The 26,613-nt window shown below is 37.4% G+C and overlaps 1 protein-coding gene across 8 annotated transcripts in view; it reads right to left on the reverse strand.

Moving 5' to 3' along the window:
• EXD2 (exonuclease 3'-5' domain containing 2) overlaps nt 1–26,613 on the reverse strand; it is a 93,608-nt gene that overhangs the window by 12,624 nt on the left and 54,371 nt on the right. For 7 of the 8 annotated variants that reach the window (XR_008992454.1, XM_057488366.1, XM_036913382.2 and 4 more), the window contains exons 2-7: nt 22,460–22,836; nt 9,359–9,615; nt 6,773–6,899; nt 1,851–2,182; nt 735–841; nt 361–496 (exon numbers count right to left, since the gene is read on the reverse strand). Coding sequence is in view for 7 of the 8 variants with exons in the window: in XM_057488366.1 (XP_057344349.1) it covers nt 361–496; nt 735–841; nt 1,851–2,182; nt 6,773–6,899; nt 9,359–9,615; nt 22,460–22,789 (1,289 nt within the window). In the remaining variant the exon portion in view is untranslated. The remainder of the gene's footprint in view (nt 1–360; nt 497–734; nt 842–1,850; nt 2,183–6,772; nt 6,900–9,358; nt 9,616–22,459; nt 22,837–26,613) is intronic. The other variant, XM_036913388.2, reaches the window with a different exon arrangement.

Below are 26,613 nucleotides of genomic sequence, written 5' to 3' on the forward strand. Positions count from 1 at the left end.
GCCCTATCAAGGCTTCGAAAGTTGGAAACCACTCAAGGGAGGGTCATAAGGACATAGAGGGAAAGAGAGCTTCTGAGGGAACTGGTCTCTGGTCCTTCATGTGCAAAAGGGAAAACTTCATGGCAAACTTACTGAGAAGAGTGTAACATTCCAGAAACTTCTCTGGGCTCAGGAGGGCTAGGGGCCACAATAGCAAGGCCAGACAGAGTGTCAAAGCTCTTGGGAAAAATAGGATGACCTCTAGGGATGAGTCTCATAGCCAAAGTGGGCAGATTCAATCAAGGCCCCTGAGGGCTCTGCATGTGGCTGCAAAGGCAATTTCCATCAACAGCAACCAGGGTGGCCCATCCCCACACTCACCGAATATAGGAGTCTTTCTTGCCACACACTACACACAGGTTCTCCTTAACCATCAAGTAGTAGTCTCCTGGGGAGTCAGGTCTTCCTGCAGGTTCAAACTGTAGCCTGACCACAAAAGGCTCTTCACTCACCAGCTCTTAGAGAAAAGCAGCGTTACTGTTTGCCCACCTCTCCCCCAGGGAAGAAGCACAACCTTAACTGTTCTTCAGCTGTGTCCTGGCAAATGTCACTTTTCCTGGATTTTGTCTCAAGTCTCACTTGTCTCAAGGTCTCTCTGCCTTCTTCTATCCATCCCTCTCCCTCCTCACTTCCCACCCCTGCTAGTACCCACATTCACGTAAATAGACTTAAAATATGACAGTGGAATCTCAAACCTCCAATGCCTTTGTCCAGGTACCACTGAGCTTTCCTTCGGTCACAAGTGCAGAGGGGCTGTCCATCAGGAGCATGAAGAAAGCAGTTATCATAGAGGGGTGATTTTCTGCAAGGAAGGGAGAATTCAGTCCAAAACAAAAAGCTAACTATTGGTCAAGGTATCAGTTTCTTCCCCATGTTGTCTGCGGAGTGACCCAAGCTATTCTCAACACTAGGATCAAATACTACATTTAAGGGAAAAAACAAACAGGACAAAAAATTTCATTTATTTCTCCATCTGCATTGGGCTAGGAACTAAAATGAATTTGTTCAGACTTCTAGTTTATATTTTTATGGATTGGGACATTAGAGAGTGAGTTGGGTTGTATTTACACAGTTCTGTTGTGAAAGCAAATGGGAACAGAGCACCAAGAAAGCTGCCCTATAATCAGTGGATTAAACAAAGTAAATTAAAATTAAAGAATTTTAAGCTAAAGTAATGAAGGCCACAGGATTTATTTCTGGCTCATATGCAATACTTGCTTCAATAATCATCCAATTCCTAAAGGCACTTTGCTACAGGGACCAAACTTCCACTCCAAAGTACTTCTTAGTCATCTTTCTCTAATAGAGGCATAAGTTGTACAGAAAAATTCCCACAGGTTAGAGAATAACACTGGCTTAGAGCTGGATACCATTCTAAGTAATCAGATACCAAGTGAACAAGAAATCAGATGACACAGTTTCCCTGACAAGTATGAGGCACTTCATTTTACTCATTTTCACAGCTGTCCTGATGCAAGAAGAGAATACTAATTATACCCTCATTTATAATTAGAGAAGTTACAGGTCCAAGGTCACATCCGGGTCAGTGACAAAGGTAGGATAAACTCTTCACTTCCACCCCAGCTGTCCAAAAATAAAAAAATAAAAGGAAGACAAAAGGAGAAAAATATACAAATAAATCAAAAGGATAGCCCCAACTGTCCTTGAAAGAAAGGAAAAATAAAATTAACCCCCTGGAGCCCCTCTGCTACCTTACAACACAACCTTCTCCTGAGACTCAACGTGAGGTATCGTGCCTTTTGCTGGAGGCTAGGCTTCCGACTCTCTTAGACAGTGAACAACTTGGTTACCTGGCAGAATAGCCCACCCCTAGGGGCTTTCTTTTATGTTTTCTAGGGTCTCTCCCTTGGTGGTTGCCTGGCATCATTCCATCAATATTAGACTTCTTACTTCTTGGCTTCTGCTGAGATTCTGTTGCTTCCCCATTAACCTCTTCCCCCAGTCTGCTAATTCCTTTGCTTCGGAATGGGACGTCTACCACATCCTGGCATTTCTCCAGGACTTTTCTCCAGCCAACACAGTCATTTTTTTCTTCTAGAGCTGAATTCCTAGAGAAAGGGTATCCAAGAAGATGGAGAAAGAGAGCCACTGAAACCTGGGCATCCCTGGCAGCATAAATTACCTGAAGAGAGAAGTCAGAAATCAGTGGAATCGGGAAGACAAACCTGGGAGAGCAACTTCAAAGTCAACCACAAAATACAGACAACTTTTAGAATTTAAGATGTATAAATTCTAGATGTACAAAAATCTAGGCACCATGTACTTCTCAAAAATGTTTTATTTCAAAAAGTTTTAAACTATACAAAAGTAAATTGAATAGTATAATGAATGCTCATGTTTCCTATCTACATTTTTTAACTAAAATAGCTGAAATAATGACTTATTTTAAATGCTCAAAAAGCCCTAATATATATAAATCAGTGAAATTTCTTTCTATCTGCTACCAAACCTGCCAGACAGATTTTTTTCTCAAGTTCAGGATAGGGTAGTGACCACAAGTCTGACACATGAAATTCACCTGGGGGTGGTCATGATCTAGGACACCAGAAACCAAGATTCATTAAGAGGCCTTTGTGACTTTCAATGAGAAATAACCTACCATACATATTAATAAGATGTTGAAAACAAGGAAGACAAATGGGTTTCAGACACAGGCCTGAAATCAAAAGTCACAAGGGCCCATTTTCCAGAATTTATTTAATAGTGGCAAGTCATTCTCCCAAGCAACTGGTGACAGGCAAGCTGGTCATAAATAAAAGCAGTCATGACTATAATTAATAGGTTTTCCCAACAAAAGGCAGAACTTTGAAATTCCTTTAATTCACTTTTAATATTTACCAAGCATGGTAAATAATCTATTAGTAAGAATATTGCATGCTCTTAGAAGAGAACAGGTTTGGGTAAAATTTCCCACTACATCCAACTATCTACACATCCATCAGCAGGAAGAGTGCGCTTGAACGTGAAGAGTTCAGAGTGCTTTTTAACAAATTGTTCTCAAACAATAAGGAAACCAAGGCACTTTCAACAAATGGTGCTGGGACAAGTGGATATTCACATGCAAAAGAATTAATTTGGACCCCTACCTCATATCACACATAGAAGTTAACTCAAAATGGATCACAAACCTAAATGTAAGAGTTAAAACAGAAGACTCTTAGAGGAAGACATAGGAGTAAATGTTGATGACCTTTGGTTAGACAATGATTTCTTAAATATGATACCAAAAGCATAGGTGATAAAAGAAAAAATGAATAGCTGGATCACATCAAAATTAAAGACTTTTGTGCTTCAAACAACCCCATCAAGTAAGTGAAAAGAAAACTTGCAGAATGGGAGAAAATATTTATAAATCATATATCTGATATAGGACTAGTCTCCAGAATATATAATAACTCTTCAAACTTAACAATATAAAGACAAACAACTCAATTAAAATACGAGTAAAAGATCTGAATAGAGATTTCTCCAAAAGAAAAATATATATATATATATATATATAGACAATAAGCATAAGCACATGAAAAGATGCTCGGCATCATTATTCACTAGGGGAATGTAAATTGAAACCACAATGAGATACAATTTCATACCTGAAAGGATGGCTCTAATAAAAAAGATAGACAATAACAAGTGTTGGTAAAGATATGGGAAACTGGAACCTTCATACATTGCTGGTAGAAATATAAAATTGTGCAGCTACTTTGGAAAACAGCCTGGCAGTTCCTCAGTTAAGCATAAAGTTACCATATGACCCAGCATATCCACTCCCAGTACTCAAGAGAAATGAAAACATATATCCATAAAAACTTATGCACAGATATTCACAGTGGCATTTTTCATAACAGCCAAAAACATGGAAGCAACCCAAATGTCCACCAACTGATGAACAGATATGCAAAGTGTGGTATATACCAATATAATGGAATATTTAGCAATATAAAAAAAATGAAGTACCAATAAATGCTACAACATGAATGAACCACAAAAACATGGTAAGAAGCCAATCACAAAGGACCACATGTTGTATGATCCCACTTATATAAAATAAAATGTCTAAATTAGACAAAGCTATAGAAACAGAAAGTAGATTAGTGGTTAACTAGTGCTAGGGTTGGTGCAGGGAGGTAGGAGTCAGGGATGGGATGGGAAGTGACTGCTAATGGGTATATAGTTTCTTTTTGGGGTGATACAATGTTCTAAAATCAGACTGTAGTGATACTTGCATAACTCTGTAAACAATATTAATGTCAGTGATTTGTATACTTTAAGTGGTTGAATTTTATTGCATGTAAGTTGTATCTCAATAAAACAGTTTTTAAAAAAGAAAGAAAGGAACCAAGGCACAAAGAAGTACTTTACTCAGGGTCCCAGGGAATCAGTAAGGTCTGCAGAAAACAAATTTGAATAATCTGACTCCCAGAACTTTCTCACAAGATAACATTAACCTTAAGGTACTAAATATTGCTAAATCTTTCCACTAACATTTTGGCAAGATGAACAAGAAGTAGTAACCAATGTGGAAAGTAAGAGAGGGATGAAACCAAGGCTTACAAGGGGTGTTAAGCCAAAAATCCAAAAATCAAATTAATTTGAGCCACAGAAAATTACAAAGTAGAAGGAATGGGAAGCATTCACAACCCTTATCTGTGAAAGCAATTGTACACATAGGGGTGAAAACAGGAGGAGAAGATGAAAGTCTCCACAAAGAACAGTTAGAACTCCAGATCTCCTCTCTTACTCCTCAGGGCTAGGGAATCACCTTCTCTAACCCCAAAAAGAGTAAAATATAAGCCATATAATGGCCCAGTCATAGAGGATCTGTATCTAGTAATAACCAGATATGTCAGAGGGTGGAGGCCAAGAGTCACCTGAAAAAAGAGGGATTATGAGAAAGTCTACATATTGAATGGTGAGACTACCAGCACCTTTCTGCCACTCAGCTACCAGAATATAGGCTGTGATGCTTATACCTCTTGGGCAGAAGACCAGAAGATTTACTGCTGGAGAAACTGAGTAACCAAAGAGAAAAGACTTATATTTACTGACATTTGACTATAGTTACTGACTCAGTGGAAAAAGAGGCAGTGCAGGAAGCAGAAGAAAACTTCAGAAATCTTTAACATGCTAATAGAAGATATTATATCCATTAAGACAAAAATGGAAGTTATTTTTAAAGTGAATATTCAGAGAAGACCAAAGAGTTCTTGTAACTTAAAATTATGATAGGAATAATTAAAAATTCAATAGAAATACTGAAAGAAAAATTTGAGGTATTTCTCAGAAGGTAAAACAAAAAAATACAGGGATAGAAAAGCAGAGAGAAAATATTTTTCAGGCATCAATGAAATCACGAATTCCAGAAACAAAAGGGAGGGACATTTTCAACAAAATATTATGAGAAGAATTCCCTGAACTGAAAGACATGAGCTTCCAGATTGAAACGGTCCACTAAATTCTAATACTACAATGAAAAATGGTGCACACTAATGGATGTCATCATAATTTTAAAAACTAAAAATAAAGAGAAAATTTTCTAGAAAGAAAAACAAGCACTTAACATCAATACTGGAAGCTATAAGACAAGGAGCTTTGCCTTCAAAATTCTGAAGGAAAATTATTTTCACTGTAAAATATTATACTCAGCCAAACTATCAGTTAATAGAGACATACAGGGTGTTATAACTTATAACTTCCTATGCTCCCTTTGGGAAGCTATTATGAATGCACTCCGCCAAGACAAGAAAAGAAAAAGACATGGAATTAGAAGATTGAATATCTACTATAGAAGAGAGGTGAAGGGAATGCCCAAGCTGAGAGTAAGTGCAACTTCCAAGTAGGAGTTGGCCAGCAGGTCTGGAATGCAATCATTCCTGAAAGGAGCAGGATGACAGAAATACCTAGAAGTGATGGCTTCAAGAGAAAATGAAACAAAAAGTGACCTGATGTGTCTGAACCAGCCAGAGGAGATGTACAGTTCTGTTAGAATCTAGGGTTGAAACAGTTAATAGGTATATAGAAAACCAAGCAAACAAAGATACTATTATTACTCCTGGGAAAACAAAAAGTTGTATAAGAAAAAACCTTACATGCAGTTTACTATGCAGCTTAGCTATAAATAATATCAATATAAGTAGTAGATATTAATCTGGTAAAAATGATGATTTACCTATTTTGGAAGGATTGAGTAAGTATTTGCCTGGGGATAGAAGAATTACAAGAGTACTAAATCATGTCTTCCACAGAAAGACATCAGAAGATAAGATGTAAAATAAGAAAGTCATATATGCATGTAATTTAAATATATAACGGTGATTTCTGAAATAAAAGAAATTGGTCACTTTTGAGAAGAGGGAAGAGCAATAAGGAATAGGAGAAGGAAGGCAGAGAAATACTATTTCTTATAATGCCTCACAACACTGGTTTTTTAAATTATGCATTTACATTCATAGTAAGAAAATTACATTTTCTGAAATGCCTGGTATATAGTAAATGCTCAAAAAGGTAAAACAGAATAGAGACTCTTACCGTTTTATTTAAGCAGCATTTACATTGTTATAGCCCAGTTATCTTGGATATCATTAGATAATGAGTCTATTTTAAGGCATGTCTGCCCAATACTTATATCATATGTGAGGATTAGAATTTTAAAAACAATCATGCTTCACAGGCAATGACAATTCCATTCTTTAGCTACTTTGATTAGAAGTACCTGGTCCTCAGTAAGGTTCTCGGCATCCCAGTTGCTGCACCGAAGTAGAAGGGACTTGTCAAGGGGAAAGTTCAAAATAGTCTCAGAGAGTGATTTCAGGCTAAGCCCATTACAGAGCAAATTCTTTCTATAAGAAATAAATAAAATCATGTATCAAAAATTAGCAAAGGACAAGAATAGGCAAATCAAAAACTATATTTACATGGTCAATAATCTCATTAGACAGCAAATAAAATTACAATTAAAATTTTTTTAATTACAATTAAAATAATAAAATATACAATTTAAAAATACATTTGCAAAAAATTTTTTAAATATCTAATATTGGTGGAACATGAATCAAACACTCGAATCTGAGTCTAAATTTTGTGAACTGTACATTTTTACAAACTTTATGAAAAACAGTTTAACAATAAATAGTTATCCAAATTCAGAACATGAAAATTATCTGATTCAGTAATCCCACTTCTAGGAATTTATCCTAAGGACAAATATACATAAAACAATCTTCACTGCAGCACTAGTTAGAGTAGCAAAGAACTGGAAAATTCTAAGTGGCCATCAATTAAAGTGGCCATGTGATTAAATTCCATATAGCTGTTAAAAATAAGAATGGATCTCAATTGAATGAAAAGATGTCCATGACATATTAGTTAAGTAAAAAGAGAGTGCAAAAGAAAACACTTTACAGTCCATTTATGTTAGTGTATATACTACATAATAAGAGTGTATGTGTGAAAGTTAACCAAATGTTAGTAACATTATATCTGGGTGTGGGATTTAGAGTGATGAGATATCTTCTTTATGATTTTCTATATTTGAATTGGGTAGTGTTTTTTTTTCATATTTTAAAAAATGATAAGACTTTTTATTAAGCAGATGAAGGTACAGTAAAACCAAATAATAACCTTTCTGCTCTTCAAATAGTTTCTGATTAAAATAGCTGCAGGGTGGCAAAAAAAAAAATTAGTCTGTCCAAGGACTGAAGATTCCAAACAAAAGATAAATGTGAAATTAACACATTGTTCTACAAAAGTGGAGCTGACTTCCTGGTTACCAAGTAAGAGACTAGAAGTTTTACAGCAGGAAGCTTAGAGGTAGAGGTTCATGTGGGTGTTACAACATGCAGGATTACCTCCGGTACTGTAGGAAATGAAATTATCATAATGATGAAGAAAAGGAATCTTTCCTTACAAAACAAGCAGTAAATTGAGGGATTTCATCACCCCCACAAAGCAGCACTGACTAAGAAGTAAATAAAAAGTCTAGACATATATAGGTAAAATAAATTTGGCTCAATTAATGGAAATTAAGGATTGAGGGAGACATAAAACTCCTTTTGTTTTATTAGACATTATAAAAGTAATGAATGACTATTACAAATTCAGACAGTAGAGAAGTACAATGGGTGAAAAAAAAAGCCATCTACCCCACACTTCCACTCCTCAGGAGTATTTATTCTTAATAGTAAGTTATGGCCCCCTCCAGACTTTTTCTATGCACAGATGGTTAGACTGAGGAGCAGATACACAGTCTGCTCCAAAGTCCACTCTTAACCACTATACACACTGACTCTAATGTCAGAGAGCAGCAGTGGGCACCTCTGGGGAGGTGGCGCCAAGGGAGGAGGACCTCATGGAAGGTGGCTTTTGCTATTACACTCCAAATACTTTTACATAGTTTAAATTTTTTACGGTAACGATTTTAATGTATTACTCAGGGAAAAAATTGATGCTTTACTTCTAAGAGTTTTATTTATATAAGCCAAGCTTCTAAGCTAAAATACAATTTCATCTTATACCAAAAAATTATGATAAACATAGGTTTTAGGCCTTCCCTTTATCAAATCCTCCTAACTCTTAATGTCATTTGAGGCAGGGAAAGAGTCTGTTTAGTCCACATTATTAAAACGAGGAACTTTATGCATACATGAGAAGGTAATTGCAACTCCCTAAAAAGATGTTAGAACGGAATTTCCATAGCAACATATTTCCAAGGGCAAGGGAAATCTCTCTTCCTCCCAGTAAAGGATTAGGTCTACCATCACTTTTGGCTGAAAGCAGGATTTGCAAACTCAAATGCTCATCAGGCTAAGTCTGGGTTACAAAGGTGGGGACTCTGACAAATTGCAGAGAGCATGCTCACCTAAAGTGGACAGCCCCTACCCAGCCAACTGTTGCCATCTAGAACTATTGACCTACTATTGTCAAATCTTCACATTTTTCAAGAGAAGCCAGATACAGAATTTTACATTAAATATTCTGGGCTTAAACTAAAATTTCCCACAAATATCATATGGGGAAAAAAGCAAAAACACATACAGCCCTAATTTGGCTAGTGGGGACATCAGTTTATAACCAGTAGCTTGTAGAGACACCTTATTAATGTTTCATCTAAAAAGACCAATTCTAGGTAACTAAAGTTTTTTCAGAAGTTGGAATATTTTCTCACAAATTCAATATACATCTCAGAAGCCTCTAGACTTCTAAAGAATTTTAGATGCTTCATTATTCTCAGTAATTAACAAATCTTGCTAAAATATTTGCCCCGCAGCTAAGGGAATCCCAGTATTCATACAAACCATACCTCTGCCTCACAGCTAGGTATCGGAGGTCCAGGCACCCCTTAACAATGAGGCCATAATCCTGCAGGAGCTTGCTGGCATCTTCTGAACATCCAACTCCAACTTTTAAAATAGTGCCATCTGCCAAAATGTCCAATAACGTTTTTGGTAGTCGTTTTCCTCCACAGATCATCTTGGGCAAGCGAACCAAGACACAGAAGCCACTTGGGGAGGCCATTTGAAGGAGTGACAGAGGACTGGCTTTGCCTTTCAAATTCACCTGCAACAGAGGAAAACAGGGTACCAGTTCATACTCTAGCACAGCACCAAGTACATGAAACTGTTGCAAAAAAGCCTCAGGGGCACATCCTTACCTTCCCAAAGGGCGCAACTGACTGACTTGGGTTTAAATCTAAGAATGGATCTATGCTAACAAGTGCGATGGACTTGGAAACCAGCAGCCTAAAATAAAGTTTAGTGAGGGCCCAAATATGTGCCTGAAATATGAGCAGTCCGTAAATAGTGACTGGCTGACACGGAGGAGCACCGGGACACACACTGTCAGTCATGTGAAACACACTGGTTTTAAAAGGCTAAGAGAAAAAAAGGCTAAGAAGCAGAGTGCAAAGGATAAACATACTCTTTTCATTATCCAGACTGTCTAAAATACATGCTAGTAACTCAGTTTATTTACCATATCATTGCTGCTTCAAGATCCAATTTTTAAAAAGTAGGAAATAAAGTACTACAAATATGTGGTACCTGCCAATATAAAAAATCCTGTAACACAAAGAGTTGTCTCAGCATTTTGTAGTCAGAAATGTTCATTACAAAAGTTAGGACCACTATATCTTAAGACATGAAAATAACTTTATATATTAACTAATCTAGTTTTAATTTTCTTGAGGAAATAGATAATTGGACAAAATGCTGAAAGCTTAGGGAGTTATTCCCAGAAAAATTTCCATACAAAGTCGCATTAATTAAAGCTTCCTAAAGCTGTCCACAGAACCCAGGTTAAGCACAAAATTTCAATCCTTGTTGCTCAGGAGAGGAAATTTAAGCCCCTACAGGTTAAGCAGTTTACCTAAACATGGAGAGATAATGGCAAAGTCAGGACTAGGAACTAAATGTCCCAATTTCTAGTAGCTCTCAACCAGGACTGATTTTGCCTCCCCCTTGTCCTGCCCTGGGACACTGGGCAATGTCTGAAGAAACTTCTGGTTGCCACAACTTGGGGGAGGGGGTGCACATAGGCAGTGGCCAGAATGCTGGTAAACATCCTACAATATGCAGGACAGCCCCTTACAGCACAGGCTCACCTGCCCCAAATGCTAACAGTGCGCAGCCCTGCTCTAGACAGGGGGCTCTCTCACCATATGCTCTCCATGTGCTAGGCTCTGTGCCAAGAGCCACCGTGGATATAAAGTTGGATAAGAGATGGAACCTGCCTGAAGGAATGCAGCCTTATAGTAGAGTATAATACACACAAGCTCATACCCTCAGAAATCAAATGGTAAATGCCAAAGGAGTGGTTCAAACCAAGTGTTATTGGTAATCAGAGGAGGAATATTTCATAGTTGAGGTGACCAAAATCATAGAGAGGAAACAGTCAAGCTCACAAGGATTTGCTGTTAAAAACAAAACTCAGGAGGGCCTTTACCCTTGACTTCTACTACAGTAGTGAGTACAGCCATGGTTCAAAAGCCTTAGGATTTCTCTTAGCTTTATCAACGGAGACTATTTCCTTATCCTCAAATGAATGCATGCCAGTTTGATCTCTAATGTGTCTACCTCATGGGGTTTAGCCAAGGTCCAAAAGACCTACAAAGAAACGTGCCCTGTTCTATGACAATTCATTTAGGTGTGGCTAAGTTGTCTTTTTTATTAGTGATTCCCCCCCAACCCGTAGTACCAGATCTCTCCAAGAAAAAGCTACAAATTTCTACTACTAATACTTCACACTGCTACTTTGACATAATACTCACTGCAAATTTCTAAGTCTGGATCTTTGTATATCTTTTTCAGTCAAGTCCCATGGTCTAAAATACATTAAGTAAATAACTAGATAGATAAGTTGTCCTTTTAATACTGTTTCTGGATCATACTTAGGATTCAATGTATTATAATCAAAGTTTGCCCACTAGGAATCTAAAATTCCAATAGGTATCAGTTTATACTGGATGTATAATTCAAAGAATAATGCTTCTAGTAGAGTCAATTTAGCTTAAATAATATGTCTAGTCTTTATTTCTCATATTTCCCTTTTGCTTTCTAGCATCTTTTTTGCCTTGACATCACCCACTCCTCAGGGAAAACAATTGAACTTTTGGCTTACTAATGTTACATTTAATAGAAAAAAATGAACACATTTTAATTTCATGAGCACTATCTAATTCAGTGTTCTCTGATTTCTTTTTTCTGGATTAGTCAACTCATATAAAAAATGTGCTGGGACATACCCAATATATACATATGTATTTATAGATTATATATCTGTAGTACTATTCTGATGTGTTACAGACATTATTAAATATACACAAAAGTAGAATTTTTAAGTGAAGGATGCCATCAATTATGGACAAAATCTCTAACACTTCTTTTTGTATTTCAGTGATTCACTTAGAGAGCATTCATCTAGAGATCTTCCTTCCTGAGGGTAAGTGGATAGTCTATTTTAGCTTCAGCATTCTTTAAAGTCCAGATAAAACCTTCTGGAAAAGCCCATGATTCTTTAAATGACCCCACAATGGCATCAGAGAGTAAAGAGTGATCTGGGACCATCCTCTGAGCTGGAACAGGTCAACTAATGAGCAGTCCTGTCTGTGGAGTTTCTGCATCAGTTACATTTAGACCATTGCTTTGAGACAGGAATGAGCTTGTCCTATTAAAGCAACAGAATGAAGACACAATGAGGCTAGAAACTAATAATATGAGGATAGGAAGAGATAGGAGACAAAATTAGAGATGTTGAGAGAGGCCAGAGCATGTCAGTCCTTAAGAACATGTAATATAGTAATTATGACATCTTGGTTTTATTTGAAACAATGAAAGGTTTTTAAGCAGAAGATTGACTTGATCTGATTTGCATTTTTAAAATATCACTTTTGTTACCATATGGAGAAGGGATTGTATGTGTACAAGAGTCCAAGCAGGGAGGCCAGTCAGGAGGCTATTGCAAAGGTCAAGATGAGAGATACTTGAGGCCTGGACCAGAGAGGAAGTAAAGGAGATATAGACAAGAAGATGGATGTAAAATCTATTTTAGAGATAGCACTGGTAATATTTCCTAAATGAGAAGGGAAGGGTTAATAGCAAAGAAAAGGGGGTGGACCTCAGGCTGGCCTGAAGCCTTGGCCTACAGTAGGATACTCATGGGAAAACAACCTTCACTTCATCCAGTCTTTATTGCACCAATTGTTTGTACTTCTTAAGCAAGGAAACTTATAACTGGAGACTCCAGAAAAAAATCAGAAAGAAGTCAAGGGCCAGAAAAGATATTTAAGATCTCTATCCCCACCTTCAAAAAGTACTAATGACCTAAGTATAAGACCTGAAGCCATAAAACTCCCAAAAGAAAACATAGGCAGTAAACTCTTGCACATTGGCCTTAGTCATTCTGAATATGTCTCACCAGGCAAGGGAAACAAAAGCATAAGTAAACAAGTGGGACTACAACTTCTGTACAGCAAAGGAAGCCATTAACAAAATGAGAAGTACTAACCTACTGAATAGAGAATATATTTGCAAACCTAATAAGGGACTAATATCCAAAATATATAAAGAACTCATACAACTCAACACCAAAAAGGCAAATAATCCAATTGAAAAATGGGCAAAGAACTTGATGTGACACTTTTCCAAAGAAGACATGCAGATGACTAATGGTCACCTGAAAATGTACTCAACATCACTAATTATCAGGGAAATGCATATCAAACCACAATAAGTTATAACTGTACACCAGTCAGAATAGCTACAATCCAAAAGACAAGAAGTAACAAGTGTTTGTGAGGATGTAGAGAAAAGAGAACCCTCATGCACTGTTGCTGGGAATGTAAACTAGTACAGCCACTATAGAAAACAGGATGGAGATTCTTCAAAAAATTAAAAAAGAAATAACATATGCTCTTACTGGAACTCCACTTCTGTGTATTTATCTGAAGGAAACAAGAACATTAATTCAAAAAGATATATGCACCCCTGTTCATTGCAGCATTATTTACAGTAGCCAAATAATGGAAACAACCCAAGTATCCATCAATAAATGAATGGCTAAAGGAGAGCTGGTACATATACAGAATGGAATATTACTCAGCCATAAAAAATAACGAACTCTTGCCATTTGCAACAATATGGATGGGCCTAGAGGGTATTATACAAAGTGAAGTAAATCAGACAGGAAAAGACAAATATTATATGACTTCACTTACATGTGGACTCTAAAAACAAAACAAAATCAACAACAAAAACCCAGAAACACACTCATAAATACAGAGAACCTGTGATTGCCAGAGGGGAGGAAAGTGAAGGGATAGGCAAAACAGGTGAAGGGGAGCAAGAGGTACAAACTTCCAGTTATAAAATAAGTAAGTCACAGGAATGAAAAGTGTAGCATGGGACTATGGTCAATAATATTATAATAACTTTGTATGGTGACAGATGATAACTACACTTATGTTAGTAGGCCTTTTGTAATGTATATAAATGTCAAATCACTATACTGTACACCTGAAACTAATATATTATTATGTCACAATACTTCATTTAAAAATTTTTAAATTAAAATAAATGAAAATTGACAAAAGATAGCAATCCTCATATCTGATATATTTCTGAATCTCAAGCTGGAAATATCGAAAGAAGACAACATCTAGTCTCATCATACTGAATCTTCATGAACCACAAACTCAAAACCAGTATCTCAGAAATTGATAAACCTGTGAAGAATCAATATTTAGATTGAAAATTATTTTCCAAAACAACAGTAGCCAGGAGACAATGGAACACTACCTTGAAAATGATGATAAATTGCCAAAAGCAGAATTTTATAGCCAGTGAAAAAAAACACATTTCCAGATCAAGAGTGAAATAAACACACTTTCAAAACAACAATGGTAGTAAGTTTACTATCAACCAGCCCTCAAGAAATGAATTTTTAAAGGATGACTTTAAAGAAAATGATACCAAAAAGAAAGTCTGAGATATAAGGAAAGAACAAAGAAAAGATAAACACTTTGGCAAATGCAGACAAACACTAATTTTATAAAACAAGAAAAAACACACAAAGGTGAATCAAAGAGGATAGACTAAAGATGGCAGTGTGATAGGTGAAACAGAGGCCTGGTCCAAAAACTACATGTAGTAAGAAAATATAGTTAATACAACTAATCCTGAAAAAAGCAAAAGGAAAGAAGGCTGCACCAGGTGGCATACACCTGGAGAAAAGAACAGACTTCAAGGAACAGGGTAATGTACCAAAGTTGTGATCTGGGGGGACCCAAGCCATTCTCCCACCCCAGCTAACCAGCAGGTGGAAGAGAAACGGAGCTGGGAGGGAGTGCAGGCCTAAAACTGCTGAACACCCAGCCCTGGAGATCTGCTCTGGGAGCACAAACCTACATTGCTTGGTGCTCTGGAGATTAGTGGGGTTGGAAAGCTAAGAAAGGCAGAATACTTGGAGAGACTGATATTCGAGCCCCTTATGGACAACAGGGATCCATATCTGGCTGCTATAGGACAAAAGAAAGGCGGGCAGTCTGAGAGACTTCCTAACAGTGAAAGGGCTGCTAAAGGGGCAAGGATTGCACAGAGCTGGTTGCTCAGGATAAATGACAGGTGGACAAAATTGTCCAGGCACAGTCTTCCCAGGAGGTTGGGAACTTTCAGGAGGCTCAGACACTCTATTCCCCTGGCAGGCTATGCAGCTTTGAGGCCCGCCACTGTGATATGCACACTTCCTCCTGGCTGTCACTGGCTCGCAAACTGGCAGCCCCTGCCCTGGCATCAAGCCAGCCAGAGGGAGGCCCAGCCTATGGCAGCTACAAATGCAAAGCATAGAGGCTTATACCTGTGTACTCGGCCCACTAGTTCTGGCAATGAAGACAGGCCCAGCAGCCAGGAAGCAGGAAACAGCTCTTTCCTCCCCCCAGGCAACAGTGCCCTCCCCTGAGACTCCTGACAGAGCACCATAGGCTGTGAAGCCCAGAGAAAAGAGCTTCTGGGCACTAGAGGGCACCACATACAAATATGAAACGTCAAAGGAACCTGGTTCAAACCAAAATCCCACAAATACCAAGTGAAATTGAACTCACCAGTCTTCCTGAAAGAGATTCCAAAATAAAAATCATAAACATGCTCACAGAGGTATAGAAAAATATTCAAAAACTCAGGGTAGAATTCAGGACTGAAATTCAATCATTAAGGAATTCAATATTTGAAATGAAACACACAATGCAGGGATGAAAAAGCAGTTTAGATGTAGTAGAGGAGACAGAAAATGGAATACAAATTAGAGAATAGGAATACAAACAAGCTGAGGCACAGACAGAAAAAAGGATCTCTAGAAATAAAGGAATATTAAGAGAACTGTGTGACCAATCCAAATGGAACAATACTTGCATTATAGGGGTACCAGAAGACGAAGAAGAGAGAAAAAAGGATAGAAAGTGTCTTTGAGGAGGTAATTGTTGAAAACTTCCCCAATGTGGGGAAGGTGATAGTCTCTCAGGTCATGGAAGTGCACAAATCTCCCAACACAAGGGACCCTAGGAAGACAACACCAAGACATATAATAATTAAAATGGCAAAGATCAAGGATAAGGACAGACTATTAAAAGCAGCCAGAGAGAGAGAAAAGATCACCTACAAAGGAAAACCCATCAGCCTATCAACAGACTTCTCAACAGAAACTTTACAGGCCAGAGGGGGTGGTATGATAAATTTAGTGCAATGAAGTAGAAGGGCCTCGAACCAAGAATACTCTACCTGGCAAGATTATCATTTATATTTGAAAGAGGGATTAAACAGTTTCCGGATCAACAAAAGCTGGGAGAATTTAGCTTCCACAAAATTTGGTATTTTGGAAGGACTGCTATAGATGCAAGTGTTCCTAAAGCTAAATAGCTGTCACCAGAGGAAATAAAAACATAGTAAAGTGGAACAATTATTTAGTAAGAAGATGCAAAATCAAATCAACTACCCCCAAAGTCGATAAAGGCATACATAGACAAAGTACAGAATATGATACCTAATATATAAAGAATGGAGAAGGCAGAAAAAGGAAGGGGAAAAAAAAGAACCTTTAGGTTGTGTTTGTAATAGCATACTTAACTGTTCAATAGTAAGAAAGTTACCCTTGAACCTTTGGTAACCATGAATCTAAAGCCTACAATGGCAGTAAGTACATACCTATCGATAATCACTCTAAGTGTAAATGGACTGAATGTACCAATCAAAACACACAAGAGTCACTGAATGGATAAAAAAACAAAACCCATGTATATGCTGGCCACAAAAGACTCACTTCAAACTCAAAGACACACATAGACTAAAAGTGAAGGGATGGAAAAAGATAATTCATGCAAACAGTAGGGAGAAATAATCAGGTGTTGCAGTACTTGTATCAGACAAAACAGACTTCATAACAAAGAAAGTAACAAGAGACAAAGAAGGACATTACATAATGATAAACGGATCAGTCCAACAAGAGGATATAACCATTATAAATATCTACACACCCAACACAGGAGCACCAAGACATGTGAATCAAATACTAACAGAATTAAAGGGGGAAAGAGAATGCAATGCATTCATTTTAGGAGACTTCAACACTCTACTCACTCCAAAGGACATATCAACCAGACAGAAAATAAGTAAGTACACAGAGGCACCAAACAACACATTAGAAGAGATGGACCTAACAAACATCTACAGAACACTCTACCCAAAAGGAGCAGGATATACATTCTTCTCAAGTGCACACAGAACATTTTCCAGAATAGACCACATGCCAGGCCACAAAAAGAGCCTCAGCCAATTCAAAAAGATTGAAATAGCACCAACCAACTTCTAAGATCACAAAGGTATGAAACTAGAAATAAATTGTAAAAAGAAAACAAAAAGGCTCACAAACATATGGAGGCTTAACAACAGGCTCCTAAATAATCAATGGATCAATGACCAAATTAAAACAGATCAAGCAATATATGGAGACAAATGAAAACAACAGTGCAACACCCCAACATCTGTGGGACGCAGTGAAGGCAGTTCTAAGAGGAAAGTATATAGAATCCAGGCCTATTTAAAGAAGGAAGAACAATCCCAAATGAACAGTCTAAAGTCACAATTATTGAAACTGGAAAAAGAAGAATAAATGAGGCCCAAAGTTAGTAGAGGAGGGACATAATAAAGATCAGAGAAGAAATAAATAAAATTGAGAAGAATAAAACAATAGAAAAAATTAATAAACCCAAGAGCTGGTTCTTTGCGAAAATAAACCCCTAAATAGATAAAATAAATGCCAAAAACAGATAAACCCCTAGCCACACCTATCAAGAAAAAAAGAATCTACACACATAAATAGAATCAGAAATGAGAAAGGAAAAATCACTGCAGACACCACCAAAATACAAAGAATTATTAGAGAATACTATGAAAAACTATATGCTAACAAATGGGATAACCTAGTAGAAATGCCCAACTTTCTACAAAAATACAACCTTCCAAGACTGACCCAGGAAGAAACAGAAAATCTATACAGATCAATTATCAGCAATGAAATTGAATTGGTAATCAAAAACTACCCAAGAACAAATCTCCCAGACCAGGCGGATTCACTGCTGAATTTTATCAGACATATAGAGAAGACATAATACCCATTCTCCTTAAAGTTTCCCAAAAAATTGAAGAGGAGGGAATACTTCCAAACTCATCCTATGAAGCCAGCATCACTCTAATACCAAAACTGGGCAACAACACCACAAAAAAAAGAAATTAAAGACCAATATCCCTGATGAACATAGATGTAAAAACACTCAACAAAATATTAGCAAACTGAATTCAAAAATACATTAAGAGGATCATCCATCATGATGAAGTGAGATTCATCCCAGGGATGCAAGGATGGTACAACATTCAAAAACCCATCAACATAATCCACTATATCAATAAAAGAAGGTCAAAAATCACATGATCATCTCCACAGATGCTGAAAAAGCATTTGACAAAATTCAACACCCATTCATAATAAAAACTCTCAACAAAATGGGTATAGAGGGCAAGTACCTCAACATAAAAAAGGCCATATATGACAAACCCACCACCAACATCATACTTAACAGTGAAAAGCTAAAAGCTTTTCCTCTAAGATCAGGAACAAGACAAGGATGCCCACTCTCCCCACTTTTATTCAACATAGTACTGGAGGTCCTAGCCACGGCAATCAGACAACACAAAGAAATAAAAGGCATCCAGATTGGTAAAGAAGAAGTTAAACTGTTCCTGTTCGCAGATGACATGATACTGTACATAAAAAACCCTAAAGACTCCACTCCAAAACTACTAGATCTAATATATGAATTCAGCAAAGTTGCAGGATAGAAAATCAATACACAGAAATCTGTTGCATTCCTATACACTAATGATAAACTAGCCAAAAGAGAAATCAGGAAAACAATTCCATTCACAACTGCATCAAAAAGAATAAAATACCTAGGAATAAACTTAACCAAGGAAGTGAAAGACCTATACCCTGAAAACTACAAGACACTCTTGGGCAAAATTAAAAAGGACACTAATAAATGGAAATTCATCCCATGCTCTTGGGTAGGAAGAATTAATAGTCAAAATGGCCACCCTGCCTAAAGCAATCTACAGATTCAATGTAACCCCTATCAAAATACCTACAGCATTCTTCAATGAACTAGAACAAACAGTTCTAAAATTCATATGGAACCACAAAAGATCCCAAATAGCCAAAGCAATCCTGAGAAGGAAGAATAAAGGTAAGGGAATTACGCTCCCCAACTTCAAGCTCTACTACAAAGCCACAGTAATCAAGACAATTTGGTACTGGCACAAGAACAGACCCATAGACCAGTGGAACAGAATAGAGAGTCCAGATATTAACCCAAGCATATATGGTCAATTAATATATGATAAAGGAGCCATGGATATACAATGGGGAAATGACAGCCTCTTCAACAGCTGGTGTTGGCAAAACTAGACTGCTACATGCAAGAGAATGAAACTGGATTAGTGTCTAACTCCATACACAAAAGTAAACTTGAAATGGATCAAAGTCCTGAATGTAAGACACGAGACCATAAAACTCCTAGAAGAAAACATAGGCAAAACTCTCTTGAATATAACATCAGCAACTTTTTCATGAACATATCTCCCCGGGCAAGGGAAACAAAAGCAAAAATGAACAAGTGGGACTATATCAAACTAAAAAGCTTCTGTACAGCAAAGGACACCATCAAAACAAAAAGGCATCCTATAGTATGGGAGAATAAATTCATAAGTGACATATATGATAAGGGGCTTACATCCAAAATATATAAAGAGCTCACGTGCCTCAACAACCAAAAAGCATATAACCCGACTAAAAAATGTGCAGAGGATCTGAATAGACACTTCTCCAAAGAAGAAATTCAGATGGCTAACAGGCACATGGAAAGAGCTTCACATTGCTAATCATTAGAAAAATGCAAATTAAAAGCACAATGAGGTATCACCTCACACCAGTGAGGATGGCCAACATCGAAAAGACTAGGAACAAAAAATGCTCACAAGGATGCGGAGAAAGGGGAACCCTCCAACACTGCTGGTGGGAATATAAATTACTTCAACCATTGTGCAAAGCAGTATGGAGGTTCCTCAAAAAACTAAAAATAGAAATACCATTTGACCCAGGAATTTCACTCCTAGGAATTTACCCTAAGAGAACAGGATCACATATTCAAAAAGGTATATGCACCCTTATGTTTATCACAGTACTATTTACAATAGCCAAGATATGGAAGCAACCTAAGTGTCCATCAGTAGATGAATGGATAAAGAAGATGTGGTACATATACACAATGGAATATTATTCAGTCATAAGAAGAAAACAAATCCTACCATTTGCAACAACATGGATGGAGTTAGAGGGTATTATGTTCAGTGAAATAAGTCAGGCAGAGAAAGACAAATACCAAATGATTTCCCTCATTTGTGGAGTATAACAATGAAGCAAAACTGAAGGAGCAGAACAGCAGCAGACTCACAGACTCCAAAAAAGGACTAGTAGTTACCAAAGGGGAGTGGTGGGGGAGGGTGAGTATGGAGGGTGGGAGAAGGGGATTGAGGGGTATTATGATTAGTACACAAGGTGTGGGGGAGGTCACAGGGAAGACAGTATAACACAGAGAAGACAAGTACTGACTCTGTGGCATCTCACTCTACACTGATGGACAGTGACTGCAATGGGGTGTGGGGTGGGGACCCAATAATACGGGTGAATGTAGTAACCACATTGTTTTTCTTGTGAAACCTTCATAAGAGTGTATATCAATGATACCTTAATTAAAAAAAAGTGAATGAAAGAGAAAGGGAAACAGAAATGGAAGACTGGAACTAACAAGGATGATATTTTTATAAAGTGTTTCTGTGGTAGTAATCAGGTAAATGCAATCACCATCAAGGGAGATGTGGCCTCCTGCATGAGCTCAATACATGTCAAAATGAAGTGGGTTTTAAATCATTTGCCACTTTAACATATCCATGCCTCTTCTATAGTAATTAAGCATATTATTATTAAATCAATTTCTGTTACTCTTCATTTCAGACTACACTGTTGTTACTGCAGTTATACTTCATATAATTGGAATATCAAGGTGTTTGGCAAATGTGAATTTTCCTAATCTACTAAAGTTGCTTATTAATGTTCTCTTCTTGTTAGTGCAACTATTTTTTAAATGATATAGATGTAAATATTCCTTAAATTATATAATTTCTCACACAGAATAGACAAAAAGTGCCCAATCCTTTCTTCATGGCCCACAGTCATTGGTATAAACTACCACAATGTTGGTATAAAGAAACTTCAGTAGCTAAGGTATAAGGTCTTGCGTGACTACCAAACTTTCCCCACACCGTCAGGTGTTCTCTTCTTGGTCATTATTGTACTGGCATCTGGTAGGCCCTTTACCAACCTGTGATATGATTTTATGACAGCTATTCTGCTTAGGGCCTCTTTTGGTTACATTTCTTGGCTCTTGGCTATATTCTAGATATCCAGGAGATGTATTTCAGAGAATCTTGGCAAGGATTATGCTGAATTAATAAGAGATAACTATGATTTATTTATATTTTATAATATCTTCTATTTCAAGGAGATTAAAGTTCACCATGAATCCAAATGACAGGAGTATAGGTGTACCATAGTATCATCATCACAACTATGCAACAACTCCCCCAGAGTAAGAGCTAGTAGAAAACTCCACCAGATGGATAAAAAAGACTTGGGCTCAAATGCTGGTTACCTGCTTTGTGGCCTTGGCCAAGTAACTAAAGCTTTTTATGCCTCGTTTCCTAACTGTAACGTGAGGATAACAATAGCAGCTTCCTACATAAGATTATTAAGAAATTTAAATGAAACAATGCAAACAGAATAGCTAAAGATCTGTCTTAGAGTAACAATGTTTCAAATTTTAATTCTTTTAAAACCCTAATTTGAATAATAATTCCCATTTAAGTAGATATCCTAAACTATCTTCTCTATGGTATCCTTATGAAAATACTATTAAGTGTATTAATAGTGGCTGAATTCTTTATTGGGGTTATCAATTTGAATCCTTAAAAAGCCCTGGAAGGTAGAAACCATCACATCCTATTACCAGCAAATACTCTGAGAGGTTATGTAGCTTGTCCAAGTTCACAGAATGACAAATGGTGAAAATGGTACTCATGGGTCTGACCCAGAATCCATGATCATAAGCACTCTCCTATCCTGAGAAGGAACTTTTGCTAAAATCAAGAAAGTTGAATTCTCCTTTCATCTTTTCCTCTACTTGACTGTTTCATGTCCCAATTTGGAAAAACAGAGAAGATTTTTGTTTTCTTTTTGCTTTTTAACTTACCCACTCGCAGTCAATTCCAAGTACTGGAAAATCTTCCAACTCACTCCTAAGAAAGGGCTCGATTTGATCCCACTCTGCCTCCTGAGACACAGTCACCACCTTTGCTTTGAGGATCCTCTCCTCCCATGAGGCTCCAGGGGCACTGGAGTGCACCTCATCCTTGTCCACGGCGGGCAGCTCTCTCCTGTCTGGTGCTTTCTGCTGGTGCCACCGCTGGGACACACGGCTCGATTTACTTCTCCGGTGCCGGATACCTTTCCACAGGACAAACCCCCCCACAGCCACGCCAAGAAGGGCGGTCACTGTCAAAGCCACTAAGTGTCTAGACATCTTCAACTTTTCTGCTGTTTAGGAAAGCATATCATTTATGCCACAACCTGCAAAACAAATATATTTACATTCAGAATTTAAATCTATATGGAAAGAAGTTTTCCCTAAAAAGTATTCCATTTATAATCCTTGTACCCACAAACTTAAAAAACTGCTACATATTTCCACATGAGTGATACAGTGATATTTTAATTTTATCACTTTTGTTCATTCTGTACTCCATCTCTATCTCCATTTTCACCCTTAAGTTCCCTTGCCCTACCAGTTGCCCAGGGCTCTCTAAATCATATAAAATCATATCAATCAAGACAGAATAAGCTAGACTCCCACTCTGACTTGCTGATGTAAATTTTAATTAATGCATCTTCCTCAAGGTGTTTGCACTTTAAACTTTCAGTTTCTAACAGCTGAATGCAAACTTCTAGTTTTCAATTTAAAAATTCAATCATCAGCAAGTTAGTGCAGAGATTTTTTTCACTTTTCCGGAAGGTGGGGGCAGTTGGGGATGGAGCAAAGAGGCTTGAGTAAACATGGATTTTCCATTGCTCCAGAAGTCTAAGTAGTTCTCCATAACAAACTCAGTTATTGTGGGTAAGCTAGGGCAGTGCAAAAGGGAAGATGGAGTAGTACAGAAAAAAAAAAAAATACAGGACTTAAAAAGAGATCCAAGATGCTCGGAAGGAGGCTGCAAATTGAAATGCCCACGGGGTTCATGACAGGATAACACAGATAAGTGAAGCAAGCCAAGTTCAAGAAAACAGACACAGATACCCTATTAAATATGTAGGAGCTCTTCATTTCTACCACAAGAGCCTCTTTTCTATTTAATAACATGTGGTTTTCTCCATCTATCTTTCGTTTTCCTATTTCTGACAGAGAAATAGGTATATAGTACTATTTCTGTACTATTTAAAAAACATCTGTAAATGCGTAACAATATAGTAAGTGGCCCTTGGCCTCAGTGACTGAGAGAAAATATGAAACAGCAGCTATTCTGCACAAACTGATGGGTCCTGTTGTGGAAGAAGTGCCCAGTGTGGTAACTTGACTATTCAAGTTACTTGTTCATTCAAGAGAAGTCAGATATCTGAATTTTATGTGAAACGTCACCATTTCTAAATGTCAGCAACAATTTAGTTTTTAAACCATTGTGGCAGCCAAACAAAAACACTCTGGGCTCTACCCTAAAATCTATACAGCCCAAAGACACAGTGATCTGCTAAACCCCTCCTACATTTCTTTATGGTTGAAGGTTTCCTATTGAATGTGTACTATTATTATCATCTTTCAAAAGCTCCAACACAAATTTAAAAAAATAACAGTATTTACAGCAATGCTGAGCTATAATCATGCCTACAGAAATATTTGGCACTAGAGAGGAAAATACAGACTCACAACAAGCATTACACTACTAATGGAAACAATAAAATGGCTACGCTATTTTAAAAATATTTACTCTATTGCAGAAACTGTGCAAAGTACTCATAAGTACTTTTAGCAGTACTTTTAATGAAGAAGAAACTAAGGCTTAATGAGGTCAAAGAACTTGCAGAGAGATTTCTAGTTTAAAAAAATCTAAGATACAAAAACCCTTCCCTTTGCCACTCTACAAAATACAAATGCTGGAGAAAGCATTAAAAGATAAAAGTGTAAAACACAAGTAAACTCAAACAGAAGAAAGGGAAATCATTAGGTGCCAGAAATGGAAGAGGGGAACCCACAGTGGGCGGGAGATAAAGCTGGGCAAAGACCAGAACTCATACCAGGCTCAGTGCTGGGGTACATTGCCAGCCCAGGGACAGAAGTCTCGGCCACAGACCCAGGGCACAGCTGGGATCCTGGAGAGTGCTGCCTTGCCGATGAGCAGCCACCTGCCCAAGGCACAAAGTATGAACAGAATCCCCCATGCCAGGCCAGACCCTCAAGTCTACACTCTGGACTGGAACAGGGCCCCAGTTCACATTACCTTCACAAAAGGAAACTCTAAGCCAAGAAACTAAAATTAAAGTGTGTAGAATCGGTGAATTCTGTTGGAACCAGACAGAGTCAATCATAGAACTGTTACATATATATTTATGTTTCTGCAACACAGGAAATGTGTAGACTTCCATGGGAGATCGGTTCCCAGAAGAGAGCTCACAAATAAATCAAAACCCAAAAAACTCTAAAGCCAGTAAAAATAGTTTACAGAGCCATCAAACAAAAATGTCTATATCTGAGATACGAAAGGCATTTTAAAGTAAGAACTTTAAGGAAAATTAAAATAAAATCTAAAACATAAAGCAGGAGGCAACAAAAAGTAGAAATTCTAGATGTGAAAAATATTTGTTAAAATTTTTAAACTCAATACTCAATAGACAGATTAAACAGTAGATCAGACGTACAGAGAGAGAGATATTGAACTGAAGATAAATCTGAGGAAGTCACCCAGAATGTATGTAGCACAGAGATAAAGAGGTAGAAAACAGCACAGACATGGAGGATGGACTGAGAAACTCAATAGCTACACAATGAAGATTTGTAAGATCAAGGTCAGATTTGGCACAGTTCTCTGAGTCTCAAGTTGAATAAATTAAATCTGTCCACAAAAAGACTTGTATAAAAATGTTCGTAACAGCTTTATTCATAATGGCCCAAAACCAGAAACAGCCCAGGAATGGAATACTACAGTGGAATACTACTCAGCAAAAAGGGAAGAAATTACTGATACATGCTGAACATAGATGAATCTCAACATTCCATTGAGCGAAAGAAGCCAGATACAAAAAAGATATTATATGTTCCATTTAGCTCAAACTAAAAAAAATCTGAACAGTAGTTGTCTCTGGGGGAGGGACGTACAGGGAAGAGACATTTAAACTGAATGCTGACTGACAAGAAGGAGCGAGTCATGCCAGATTCTAGGGAAAGCATTTTAAGCATGAGGGAACTTTCTGGAATTTTAGTAAAGTTTCATTTCTTGATGAGACTTGGGTTACACAGGTATATGCATTTATCAAAATTCAGGCATATTTGATTTTTCTCCTGTTGACCTGATAAATGACTGGTGGCTCATTCATTGTGTCTTTGCCAGCAGAATGTAAATCCCATGAAAACAGGAGCCTTAACGGGCTGCTTCACTACTCTGCTCCCCGACAACTAGCACACAGCTGAGAACAGTAAATAGATATTGAATGAATAAAACTCAATTTGAGGTATTATGTTAACATTCTATGATAAATGTCTTTAATTCAATCATCAAATTATAATAGCCTGTTCGTGCAAATGAAAAAACATTTTCCCCTTACTGAGCTTTGATGCTATAAAGGACAAGTATGGTTCAATATCGAGTTAGGAGAGAAGTCAAGTATTGTGTTATAGACCGAACGTTTGTATCCCTCCAAAATCATATGTTGAAACCCTGTCCCCCACTGTGATGGCGCCAGAAGGTGGGGCTTTTGGAAGGTAATCAGGATTAAATGAGGTCATGAGAGTGGAGCCCTCATGAATGGGATTAGAGCCCTTACAAAAATCATGAGAAAGCTTGTTTTTTTTGTCTGCTATGTGAGGAAACAACAAAAATTTGGCAGTCTGCAACCCAGAAGAGTGTTCTCATTAGGACCCAACCATGCTGGCACTATGATCTGGGAATTTCAGCCTCCAGAACTGTGAGATGTAAATTCATTTTTTGTAAGCCACTCAGTCTGTGGTATTCTATTACGGCAGCCCAGACTAAGATACCTCGCTAAGGGATTGCTCTAGGATCCAAACTTTTCAATACTTCACCATTTCCTGTGTCAGAAATGATCTGCCATTCTTATTTATTTTTAACTGTATAAAATTAT

Source organism: Manis pentadactyla, chromosome 11, assembly GCF_030020395.1.
Source record: "Manis pentadactyla isolate mManPen7 chromosome 11, mManPen7.hap1, whole genome shotgun sequence".
NCBI lineage: Eukaryota > Metazoa > Chordata > Mammalia > Pholidota > Manidae > Manis > Manis pentadactyla.